The sequence below is a fragment of the Dermacentor albipictus genome, chromosome 4 (assembly GCF_038994185.2).
Source record: "Dermacentor albipictus isolate Rhodes 1998 colony chromosome 4, USDA_Dalb.pri_finalv2, whole genome shotgun sequence".
Classification (NCBI taxonomy): domain Eukaryota; kingdom Metazoa; phylum Arthropoda; class Arachnida; order Ixodida; family Ixodidae; genus Dermacentor; species Dermacentor albipictus.
The window spans coordinates 124,679,220-124,691,947 of record NC_091824.1 but is presented as its reverse complement, the minus strand read 5'-3'; the positions used below and the strand labels follow the sequence as shown (position 1 = coordinate 124,691,947).

Genomic DNA, 12,728 nt, shown 5'->3' with positions numbered 1-12,728 from the left:
GACAGGCTGCATACTTGATATTCATTCGTTCTAACGTAGTAGCGCCATGTAACGGAATATGCAGAAGCACTCGTCGCATGTTTTTTCTCTGCTTCCTCGTCACACTACTAATTTACAGTGCAAACATTCCCGAGGGCCATGTGCCCAGCCGAGTTCACTTGTTGAGTTCCCCACCTCGGTCCTTGCCTCCTCCGGTTTCCCATAAGTGGCGCTTCTCAGTTGCTGACTTCAGGGATATTTTCGCCCTCTTTTACGCTCGGAGCTTCTTGCTGTGCGTCAATATCGCTGACAAAGCTCTGAATATTCAGTGGTTGGGGATCGATAGCGTCGATGCGTGCCACGATCTGGCCTTGTTAGTCGAAAAAATGGCAGCGGCTGACCACAGACGGGGAACCCGCAACCACCGACTTTCTGATGCAGCACATTTCCGCAGCCGCAGCGCAAGCGGATCGTTTAGCGCAAAGCGTTCCCAGCTTCACTTCAGCGAACTGCAAATGCTGTACGGAGTCGAAGTCGTGGAGGTAGAGTTTTGCGAGAGTATAATTCCGGTTAAGCAATGTGTTTCTCTTTGGTGTCATATTAAGCCTCTCGGCGACGTGGAAAAACAGGTGAAACATAAGATAAAGCCTAAATATTTGTATATCTTTCGGGGTTTCAGATGCAAACACTGTACCTGCCTGGAGTGACCGAAGCCGATAGCGGCCTCTGGGAATGTGTTTACACGGGGCAAGACCAGTCATGGGCACTTGTGGAGTTCCTTCTCGAAGGTAACCGCCATCTAAAGGTGCAGCTCACCCTTTACAGCCGCCCGTCGGTGCAAGTTTCTAGTTTGCCGGTCAGGGGCGGCTAGAGCTTTCCTATATTTGCTCTGTCTTATTTATTCGTTGCATGTGGGCACGTGTTGTTTGCCCACCGCGGCATCGCAGTGTCTATGGCGTCCTGCTCGAATTCGCGGGTTCGGCTTGCTTTTTTTGGCGGCCTCTTTCATACGGGGCGGAGTACACAAACGCTTACTACGCTTTCGGTGCACGTTAAAGGAGTACTGACATTACACTTTTAACTCTCATCATTTCTTGGGTCAAGTCAAGGTCCTGGACCTCGAAACACCTGAAGAAGTACTGGCAAGCCTCGAACCTTCATAAATAATTCACTACAACAATTATTCTACTAAACACTTTCGGCTTCGTTTCCCAGGAGGAGCATGTGTCGTGAAGTCTGGCCACGGAGGGGGTCACGCAGTATCAGGACGTCACAACGTTTCGGCTCTCCCTGCGACTCACTCGGTCGTCGGCTATGCTGCTGCTCGTTGCGCTGCCCGATGAAGCAGCGTGATAGACCACCGAAAATACTGCAGGCAGCGCCAAAACCTCCCCATGTCCTGATTCCACGTGGCCACCTTTTTTGTAAGGAGTAACGACAAAGACATTCTCTGTGACTCTAAACTAAATCTGGCTCATAGAAAGCTGTATGGTAATTTATTTAGGGCGCTGTAAGGCTTGCCATTATTTTCTCTAGGGTTGCAAGCTCAAGAGCCTTTATTTAGCGCAAAAAGAAAGAGGTGTAAAAAAATATTATATCTGTATTTCTTAAGAGAACCCCGGCGGTGAGATTTAATCCTGAGTTAGCGTTCTCCGGAGGACTTGTGTTGTTTTGGGACATTAAAATCAATCAATCAATCAATCAATCAATCAATCAATCAATCAATCAATCAATCAATCAATCAATCAATCAATCAATCAATCAATCAATCAATCAATCAATCAATCAATCAATCAATCAATCAATCAATCAATCAATCAATCAATCAATCAATCAATCGGCCGTTTTCTGTAGCAGTATTCTACTATCTGTAGTTGCCACTCCTGCTTGGGATCTATTCCACCATCCGCTCAGCTTGAAAGATTATGTCTAGAAATATATAGCAGCGTCTCCGCTCTTTCAAACTATCGAAAGTCCCCTTCTCCCTTCAAAGAAATGAGTCAAGCTTCAAGTAGAGCAGCGCTTGCGCAAGTTCTATTTATCTAACTGTAATCAAAGGCAAAACTGTGGCCCATTTTGACCCAACAACGGTATACTGCAAGTTGTAAAACATGCTATGAACAAAACTTACTCTAATGGCAGATGCAAATCACTTCCGAAATCAAAAATGCAATTAATACTACGTTTTCCTGGGGACTAATTTCGTTGTGCATTGTATTTGGAATATCGTGCTGTAAAACGCACATTTCACTGAATGTCTCGCAGTTACGCTAGCGTTCAAGAAATTCTGCAACTTCGTGAAATTGTTTTCCTATCTCTAGACCATGGCAAACGATTTCTTCATCTGCTGAGACATTGCTAGGATTAGCAGCGCCGATGATTTCTGTCGGCCTGCCGGTTTTTGTTGACGCATTTGCGACAGAGGCGAGCAGAGCTGGAAAGTAGTGCCATGGTACCAAAGAGTGCAGCTGAGCAGCCTGGAAGCTCTACTTTGGTTTATTTGGACTTTCTGTCAGTTTCCTTTCTTTATTATTAATCTGAAGTCGGGCGGAAACAGCCTCACGTTAAAAAATAAATTTTTTTTCCTAGCGCTGAAAGCGATGAATGAATTAGAGCTAGCAGCTGCTCATAGGGTCACATAGCGGTGACTGTATTTGAATACTCAGCGTCCTTCACTGTTTGATAGGGTGTGGCTAGACGCTCATGATGTGATTATATCTTTGCTGCAGTGAAAACGGAGCCGGCAGGGTGGACCGCCATCACCATTGTTGCAGTGGTGTTTGTGCAGCTTGCCACACTGTTCTGCTGCGGCTGGGCTTGGCATTGCAGGTAGTGCACCCAGCTTGAACAGACGAGGAAGCGTGCTTGAAAAGAAGCCGCCTTGCTCTTATTTGCCTAAGCTATACCACGAGCATTGCCGCGCACTGTCTCCTGACAACACTTGGATTGCGATTTTCGCGTCTAGCCGTATTACGAAACCCGCAAGTCGTAATTTCTGCAAAGCTGGACGCATCACAACCTGCCTTACTGAAACATTCCGGCGCTTTGGAAGATGCAGATGGAATCAGCCAACAGTGGGTCATGTTGACATAGCTCCATGTAGGCAAGAATGGTTTGCGTGTTGCCTGGAACTTGTAAATGTTCATATTTCATTATTAATTCCATAAACACCACAGTTGGCTAACGCCAGACGTTACAAGGAATATCCGGGGTAATATAAAGTACCTTTCAAGATGTGGTAAAGTTATCAGCGTCAGTGGATGCCCACGAAATTCACATGTATTCTTCTTGACATTCAGGGATGTAAGAGAAATTGTTTTAGTCAGCCATCGTTTGCATTTACAAAGAATCAAGTGTACATTTTTTTCTTTTGTTTGTAGAATGTGGTATGTCTCGCTCTTGCTCCTTGTCGTTTGCTGGTCTCCTATTTGTTCTTACCGCCAATGCCCCGGCAAACAAAATGGGCGAACTTTAAAAAGCGTACGACAAATGCTCCCTCGGTACCCAGCGTTGCCTTGTCGTCTGCCACCCCGCGTTCTTCGTGCTTCTTCGCTACCGGCGTAAGAGAAATGATTTCATGTTCGCCCAGTACGACATCTGCTTAGGTGCAGCGCTGACACCTCCCCCTTATCGCAGTGAGCTTGTAGCGCACGAAGAAGCGGTGACATATGCTGGCGCGGGGGCCGAGGGGGGCATCAAACCACTAGAGCCAACAACCCTTGTTTGCCTTCCAAACATGCATTTTCCGCGAGCAGAGGAGCGAGTGCCTCTTATTTGCATAAAATATTCGAGTACACGTCCGGATGTCCCTGTCTTCCGCGCTAGAAGTATGTCACGGTTTTCTATCATCTTAAGAGGTGCACTGCGGGAGAAAACAGTAAAGTAGTGAACTGTCTTGTTTATTTGTTTACCCTCTTCGTGTTTGTACGGATCAAGAATGCGATGTGTTCTCTAAAAGAAACGAATGTGAAAGTTAAATTTGCCCATGTCACGTTGTTTCGCGGCGTCGAACTTATGGCAGTGAGAACTTGATTTTGTGACGTCGCAATTATGGCGGGATATTCTATGACTGCGATGCCTAATTTTACCCTAGAAACCTTCAAAGAGCTTCAATTAGGGCTTTCTTTTTTTTCTTCTAGTATCGACTAGGGGTTGGTCGCTGGCGGAAGCTCTGGTATTCTGTGACGCCATTAAAATCTAATTCAGAAACTTAAATGTCCCATTCGTAGCTCCTCAATATTATTTTTTTTTTCTAAATGTGAGCATCGCTTGTAGGTAGTTTGTAGGTATGAAAAATTAATTTGAATCATTCACGACAGCATTTTAAGAGTTGTACTTTTTATCGATTAAAAAGCCACATCGACGTTTCCCACCTCAAAAAGGCAATAGATATGTCATGACCTGCTGTCGGCTCAGCAAGTTCTTTTTCTGGGAAGTCAAAGCAGCCTCAATAATTAGTTATTGACTCTGCTGGAATGACATGCAGACTCTGCCAAGCGGGAATACAGAAATATTGGTAACGTTGCTTGCCGGGAAATATTATTCGTGGGTCGGAGCCTAACGCCTTGTTCACCATAACCGGCAATAACCGATTCCGCACAGCGCTTAGTAACGTTCTCTGGTGAAAGTGCAATTCATCATCTCATTCAGCTTTCTACGACATTGTGCAGTTTTCAAAAAGTACACCATCATAAAGAAACAGAACATAAAACCAGAAAAAAACTACGGTAAATTACCTGATATCTTTAAATGAAATGTAGAAATAACGAGGTAAAGGGAATATGAAAGTAGTCGAAAGGATAACTTGTCACAGGGCAGGTGAGTACAGAGCTAGCATCCTCCCCATTACGCGTGCGGGGTTTGCAATTACCAATTAAACTACCGCGGCGATCACCTAATTCACTTTCTTGGGTTTTTCGGTGCGTGTACAAGGAAAGATGTACAAGGGGCGTCGTGTGCGCGCTGATTTAGCATTCTGACTTATTTTCCTATAAGATCTGCTGTGCACCGTCCTTTCAGTGACCAGTCCGAACCCAGGCTCAGTTGAAAAGCAGACCACCGATGACAGCCCTCTCCGTCCGTACAGCAAATCCTACAGGCACAATCTGAAAAGCCGCCCGAAGCTAAGCCTCCCTCCCCATCCGTGTCCCCAAGAGAGAGAGAGAGAGAGAGAGAGAGAAAAGAAACCTAAGCGACGAACGTGCCAGACGACGTATGCTGGGGAAGAGATTCTCTTTAGCGTTCAATTGATCCTGCTGGAGCATTTGGCGCGTGTTGATGAGGGTGCGTCGAGAGCTCGCGCTCTCTGTCCAGTTAATTAGGCCAACTTCGCGACGTTTATTAGGCGCGCAGAGCGGAAGCACTCCCCCCGTCTCCGACTGATACGCCGGATTTGCCTCGCCGTACGCAGGAGGACGCGAGCAGGCGCTCGTCGCGAGATGCTCGCGCTCAGCCGATCCGGACCGATTAATCCCTCCGCGAGTCCTCTTCGGCGAGCCCGTCTATCGGTGAAATGACGGTGCTTGGATCTCGTCGGTGAGAAAGCGCCATCTGCTGCCTGTATTTTGATTTATTTTCTGTTACGTGCGTGATAAAAGAAACGAAGATGTGCGCGCACGAATTCGGCGCCGGCTACTTCCTTGTCTGAGCAAGAGCTAGTGTTTTTGACATGCGGTGTCGTACGCTATTGCACTCTTGTACATGTAACATATTAATGAAACGTACTGTACATGTGTGGCATGCGCATATAACGCACACACATATAAATTACATATATAGGTTGTTCCAGCTAACGTTAGCCAAGTTGTTCAACGAAAAAATAAAGAGATGGTCTAGAATACACGCTGTGAAGTACAATTTTGACACCTACGGTGTACGGTCGTCAGAGATCTAACGACGGGACAACCTGAGTGTCAAAATTGTGCTTCGCATAGCGTTTTCTAAACATTCATTTCTAAACCTACGGAGTTCCTACAATGCAGCGTGCCTTTGTATTTTCTGTCAGCGTTGAGCAGCTTGACTAACGTTATATAGGGCACACTGTATAGTACACTGCTTATCTGCATAACATGCACTCTTCTACATAACAGTGTAAACGAAATAGCGTTACGAAGAAATTAATAAATACAACAGAGCAAACAAACCGGTGCTACCACACAACATAACGCAGGATGGCTGTGAAGATAAAAACACTCACGTTAACTAGCCCCTCCTTAGGAAAAAGACAGTGCGTCGAGGGTGGATCCGTTATTACCGCTGGACTACACGGCTGATTTCAAAACACGTGTTTCAAAGCTCTTTCACAGCAATTTTCCATCGCATTTGTTGGCCACAACTTGTTTTTCTTCTTCTGCAGCGGCGGGCGCAAGAGAACTTGCCCTTACACAGCGACAAGCATTGTGAATCTCTCACCGCATGCAGCCATACGTTCCCTTTCAATGAGCATTGGAAGCAAACTGCGCATACCTAATTGGCTCCTTTGTGCAAGCTCGCAGGAGAGAGCCAATGGGGCTCGTGGATTTCATTGACTTCAGGGACCTCGGATTTCAACATGGTCATTGAAAGCGAGCGTGTGACTGTGGTATTAATTTGAATTTTATTCGCAGCAAACAAAAACAAATGCATTGCTGTGGGTGACCACGAAGGATGCTGGTTAGGGCAGCTTGAGGAGACCTGGCTGCCGCAACACTGAGCAGCACACGGAGTATTGCTGAAAGGTGCAACAGAATGCGACAATACACATTGCAATTCAACGACAACCTTCCATCTTACAAGCTCTAGAAATTAGATAAGTGCTTAAATATACAGAAAAAAAGAAAACAAAAGGAAAGCACTGCACAAAAAAAGGAAAGCAACTTCAAATCAGACATGAGGTCGTAACAGAGCCATAAAGCAGTACAATATCATAGAAATCTTTAAAGAATTCAACACACACGAAAGAGTGTTGTATCACAGGCTAACAGGAATTCACTGCCCGAGGGCTCCTGCTTATAAAGGTGCTTCTCAGTCCGCTTAATGAACTATTACTCAAGTCAATTTTTTTATCATTGTACGTGGTGTTCAGTATTGTGGGCAACAAGAATTGCAGCCCTTGTTTACCATAATTTGGGCGGCATCTTAAAACGTTACACTGTTCCGATTTCCGCGCATTATATATGGTTACGTTTTCTGCTAGCTTGGCTAACTTAACACATCGTCATTATTTGCTATGGCGATTTTGTACTCTCGGCATAGTTTATAACTGTGCTTTGAATGAACCGGAGTAAGGTTATGCTCTGAAAAAGGCCCGCTAGGTGTGCAAGGAAAGGATGTTTTGATATTAGGCGAATAATTCTCATTTGTAAACGTGCAGTTCTATTCAGGTTTTTGCTTGTTGTAGTTCCCCGGACGAGAAGTTCATGGTTAACTTAGCATAGGAAGAGGACATTGTATAGCATCATGTTGACTGACATAAGAAAATCAAAGAATGGCGACCCACTGTGCCCACGTTTCTGGACAATTTACCAACAGTATAATTAACATGGCCATCCCAAGTCATGTGTTTGCCAAAGAAAACTTCTAGCGTACTTGCAGATGGCACTAGATCTATCTCACAATCATTTAGCTTAATAGGAAGGAGCCTAACATATTTATTGCGTGGACGAAAGAGGATTGCTTTGGATTTATTAACGTTAATTTTTAAATAGTTGCCCAGTCACTTATTGTAGTTAGGGCATTATTATCTTAATGCTGATTGAGCACCTGATTTGCCGGCAATGAACAAGCTCCTGTCGTCTGCGTACGTTATGTATTTAGCAGCTGTATCTACATTAGTTGTTTCATTTATGTGTAAAGTGCAAAAATAAATGGTCCCAAGATTGTACGCTGAGAAACCCCGGACGTTACTGGCATCTTTTTTCTGATCATTCACCTGCGATGCTTGCAAATGGCGACCTATTTTGCAAATAAGAATAAAAAAGAATTTGCGACTCCCTTAATAGCATAACATTTGATTTTTTTTAAATAAAATGCCATGATTAATAACGTCAAATGCCTTCGTGAAGTTCAAAGACAACCTAAGTACCATGTTCTGGGATTTAAAATTTTCTAACATACACTCCTTTTGTTCCAGAAGAGCAAGCTCAGTCGATCGATTTTTACGAAAACCATGTCGTGCCGTGTTCATGAGATTTTGACGGTCAATAAATCTGTCAGACGTTTTAAAATAGCATTTTATAAACCTTCAGAGAAACTAGGCGATATCAATATTGGCCTGTAGTTAGCTATATGTCATATTTATTTCCCTTTTCATATAATGCTGTCACTTTTGCAATCTGCATGTTATATGGAAAAACTCCTGGAAGCAAACTTAAGTTGAATATGTGCGCGAGAGGAGGCTCTAGAATATCAATGGCGTGTTCCAGAAGATTTATTTGAAATTCTGATGCATCAGTCGCCTCACTATTTAACTCCACGATTTAAGCAATAACTTCGCTTTCTGAAAAAGGTTTGACAAAAACCGTGTGATCAGTACAAGAGTCGACGTATATTAAGCCTTCGGTAATGCTTGGACCTGAACTACAATAAATAAATAAAGTATTAAATCTGTCTCCTAGTGCCCAACCACTTAACAGAAGACCTTGCTCCAGAATTTGTCACTGGCTCTGGCAAAATACCCAGCATCGAGTTAAGCGTCTTCCAAACAATTTCATACGTCTGTCGGACAAGCTAAACAAATTGAAGACGTAGTGAGGCTTAGCGGAACGAAGTTTCTTGGTTACAAAATTTCTGCATTCTTTGTATGTCTTAGAATATTGAGGAGATTTGCTGATTTGAAGGATTTAAACTGTCGATCTCGTTTCTTAATATCGTTAAGCAATTCCTTTGTCATCCATAGCCTACGGCACTTTTTTTGAACGCGCAATGATTTTGAAAAGAAACGAACCGGAATACGCTTCGCAAAAAAGTTTTGATCAAGCTATCCTAATCAGCGTTGGCGTCACTTTTCTCGAGCACAGCGTTCAAACTAATTCTGCACAAGCAATACTTTAATGAGTGTAAGACATTTATGTTGATATGTCTGCAAGAAAAAGTTGGTTGCGTTTTTTTAGGGTCGGTTGAGGTTAGCTTTGAACTACCCTTGCTAGTCATCGTAAAACCACCATAAAACCATTCTCGGTTTTCATTACCCCTTTGATGTTGTACACGTTATCATGTCTACTTTTTTATTAATTTATCATCATTAACTTTATATGTCATGTACTATTCTGTTATCCTCTTTAGAGGTTACTGTTCCAGCATTAATTTTACTTATGGGTGAGAGAAGTCACTAACTAGGGCACCTAGTTAGATTCACGAATTCAGTAACTCTCATTGTCATTCTTACCGCAATGCACAATGCGCCACCACCGCTGCTTTGAATGGTTTGGCACCAATTCCACTTTCCTTCTATGCTTGGCCCTTCTGCGTTAAACGATGCTACCGTATGTATCCTGTACCTCATTGTTGTTGCGAAAGCGTCCAATGGCCCATCTGGCGAAAAAGTTGCCGGCATCTGTAGCAGTGAGACGGACGCTCCCGCACCGGTTTCGATTGGACATTGAGGCTTTCGCATTCACAACTCGTAAGAAGGGCTTCGATATACGCGGATTTAAAAAAAAAATATAACACTGCAGCACAAACAAGCAAACAAACAGACACCAACCAGCCAGCCAACCAACCAACAAACAGATCAACAAACGAAGTAACCAGCAAACAAGCCAACCAACCAAAAATACCTAAGTTCGAGAGGCTTTTCGCTGCCGCACATTCAGACATTTCGTCGCATTTGTTGTTTTTTTTGCGTTCGTTCGACTTTCTTAATTACTTTCCTGTCACATCAGGAAAGAGCAATAGATGGTGCCTGTTACAGACATCAAACCGTCCTCTTCAATGTGGGATAAAATGAAAGAACCACCTTCTTCTCATTTAATTCTTGTTAATTTACAGGGCTCGCACATATTTTTCGTACGACGAACTATTGCACCCTTGTCATTAGTATTTCTTGTGATGGAGGCATAGAAATAAAATTTGTTATAAAATTTGTGTTAATCTGTTATAACGCCCACAATTACAGATTACCTTTAAGAACATTAAAAATGTGAGTTTTGATAAAATTGAGGACGCGAAATTTGAAATGTATATGAGGCACCTTCGCACTTCGAAGTAAAATATTTTGTACATAGATCACTGGTTAAAGTGCACATAAGGTAATTTTAGTGCTGCTGCAGTACTCATCTTTCTTTCACGAGAAAATGCTTGAAAGTATGACCCACTTTGACCGGTGGCCGTTTTTAACATAAGATGTTCGGTAACTCTCAGGGAAAGCAAGTATCAGTACTATTCATACTTAGCTTTCATAAATGAGTTCTGACTGGATATATTTATCAACGCTATCTACGTATATGCGTTCTATAATGGTTTCACCGCACTACAATATTATAACGTGGCAAAGCTTACGCAGGCTATATTGGTGAACGGAATTCGGGAAATCAGGGCCATATATTCCCGAAAGAATCTTTTACGTCACTACTTTTCGTAAGAACAATTGCCATCCAATCGCGGTGTTCTACATAGTGTTAGCCAAGGCGATCAGCCCATGACAAAGAGTGCTTACGAGCAAAGAGTCTTGTGAATTCGGACCCAGTTTTGTCGGACATTCTAGGGCGGCGTTTCACGTGTAACACAGAAGTATAACACAGTCGATGTGGTTACGTTTAGCCAGTATACCTGAGTTTTCAAAATATAGAAGTGAGTCGGTGTGCTGACGCGTGATGCGGGCGGAAATTTCGACTGGTTATCAATGAACGAGAGAAACAAAGGGAAAACGAGGTCACGCTCGAAATTGACGCGGCCGAAAATGGAAGGAAGCGCGACGTATTGCGTGCCCGTCTGGCCTCGCAAGCGGGATGGCTCTCCCACACGCCAGACAATAAAACCTGGAGCGATGCACTTTTCCACGACACGATGAGTCAAGGGCGTTCGACGGCCATTCGGGTTTTGCCAAACAGTTCCAGGGACTTACGTACTCGACTTACGTACTCGAGAGCGCAAGTTGGCATTCCCTCACGTCCGTCTTTTCCTTTTTCTTTTTTTTTCGCAGTGGTGTAGTCTAAACTAAGTGGCGAATGCCACGAAATTTCTTTTTTTCTTTTGGAGCATATAACACAAAGAAACAATTTAATTTTTAGTCGTTTAGTATTGCTTCGATGCTCTATCTTTAACATTGATGGAGTGTGAAGACACTTGGTGTTGCGTTCTTATTCTTTTTTTGTTTTTTTTTTTCACTGGGTTTCAAAATTTCGCATGTCTATATCTATGACTTTTGATGTGAAAGTGTATAGTGTAGGTACAAGACTCCTAGTGACTTACTGTGCACATTTAGAACCTGTAGTTATCTTGAAATCTGACGAGAACAAGTAAATAAATAAATCAACAAGCCAAGCGCATCACGCGTTCCTGCTAGCACTGGCGAAGGCCTGAAATATGCTCCTCGAAACTCGAAGGCCGACCGTGCTGACTCAGAGCGGTGTGTTCTAGACTGCAAAGGGAATTGTTGATTGGTTTAATTGATTGGGTGGGATTTATTTATTTATTTATTTATTTATTTATTTATTTATTTATTTATTTATTTATTTATTTATTTATTTATTTATTTATTTATTTATTTATTTATTTATTTATTTATTTATTTATTGGTTGATTAAATGGTCTACGAGGTGTTATGTCACAAATTACAACTGAAATAAAAAACTGCGCAGCAGGCCACTACAATTTTCGGCGTGATCACATGACGTTTATTAAAGTGCACAAAAATATCTATAAATGCGTGGCTTTGTATGACGCCCTCGCAGCAGCATGGCTTCTTTCAGTGGTAACCAAGCCCTTTGTCTAGCCTATTTGTCAGCAGAACGCCAGAGTAACTCATCCCCCATGGTGGATAGCTCCACAGCAGACAACAAACTGGCATGGCATTTGTGAAAAGTTCATTTCTTTTTAGCGAAAGTACCTTGCTGGCTGTTGCGATGTTTAGAGCATGTGCAGTGCGCGGAGCCCACTAACTGTACTCGTATTGACAAACATGGTGCAAGGGAGCATGAAAACAATAGCCTGTTGGGCGTGACGCAAAAACAAACACCTATGTTAAATAATATTTGTCCGAGTTCACCACCTGAGCAGTATTAACCCAAGTGAAATCAACTGAACTCAAAATTTATTTCGTCACCTAGCGAGAAAAAAATTCTGCCCAATCTAATTGACCTAAATATATACCAAATGTAATTAGTAACGGTTTAGCGCCCATACCTCAGTAGACTGCACTCCATACAAGCAGTTCAATCATTGATGAAGTCACCGGGAACGATTTCATGGTTGCGTATGATGAGAATTTGGTAATAATATCTCTACTCCCTCTGGTACATCCCGGCCGCCGCCCCCCCCCCCCTAAAAATGTTTAATTTTGTTTACGTGATACCAAACACGTTTGGTGCAATGGCAAGTAAGGCTGTATGAGCAATGTGTGCAATTCCACCCGTGTTTACATGAAGGTCAAGTAATCCTCGAAAAGAATTCGGAATTTAAAAGCGTGACTTGAAGTGAGGGCGGAAATCTAAAAGCGGGCAAGAAAAAGCGGCTTATGACCTCTGTCGACGTCGCGCTGTTACATTTTGACACATTCAGAACCACGCCCAATCTTTGACATTGCCTGAAAAAAAAGAAAAAGCCTTACTGGC

At 43.0% G+C, this 12,728-nt stretch overlaps 2 protein-coding genes across 3 annotated transcripts in view; both read left to right on the top strand.

Moving 5' to 3' along the window:
• Positions 1–2,809, top strand: part of LOC135899549 (uncharacterized) — a 32,401-nt gene extending 29,592 nt beyond the window's left edge. Inside the window, exons 7-9 of one of the 2 annotated variants that reach the window (XM_070537551.1) lie at positions 659–767; positions 1,195–1,403; positions 2,709–2,809. In XM_070537551.1, the coding sequence (XP_070393652.1) occupies positions 659–767; positions 1,195–1,322 (237 nt within the window). In that variant the 3' untranslated portion in view covers positions 1,323–1,403; positions 2,709–2,809. The remainder of the gene's footprint in view (positions 1–658; positions 768–1,194; positions 1,404–2,708) is intronic. The other variant, XM_070537552.1, reaches the window with a different exon arrangement.
• Positions 2,810–5,398: 2,589 nt separating this feature from the next.
• pHCl-1 (pH-sensitive chloride channel 1) overlaps positions 5,399–12,728 on the top strand; it is a 104,329-nt gene continuing 96,999 nt past the window's right edge. Inside the window, exon 1 of the mRNA XM_065428841.2 lies at positions 5,399–5,514. The gene's annotated coding sequence lies outside the window, so the exon portion shown is untranslated. The remainder of the gene's footprint in view (positions 5,515–12,728) is intronic.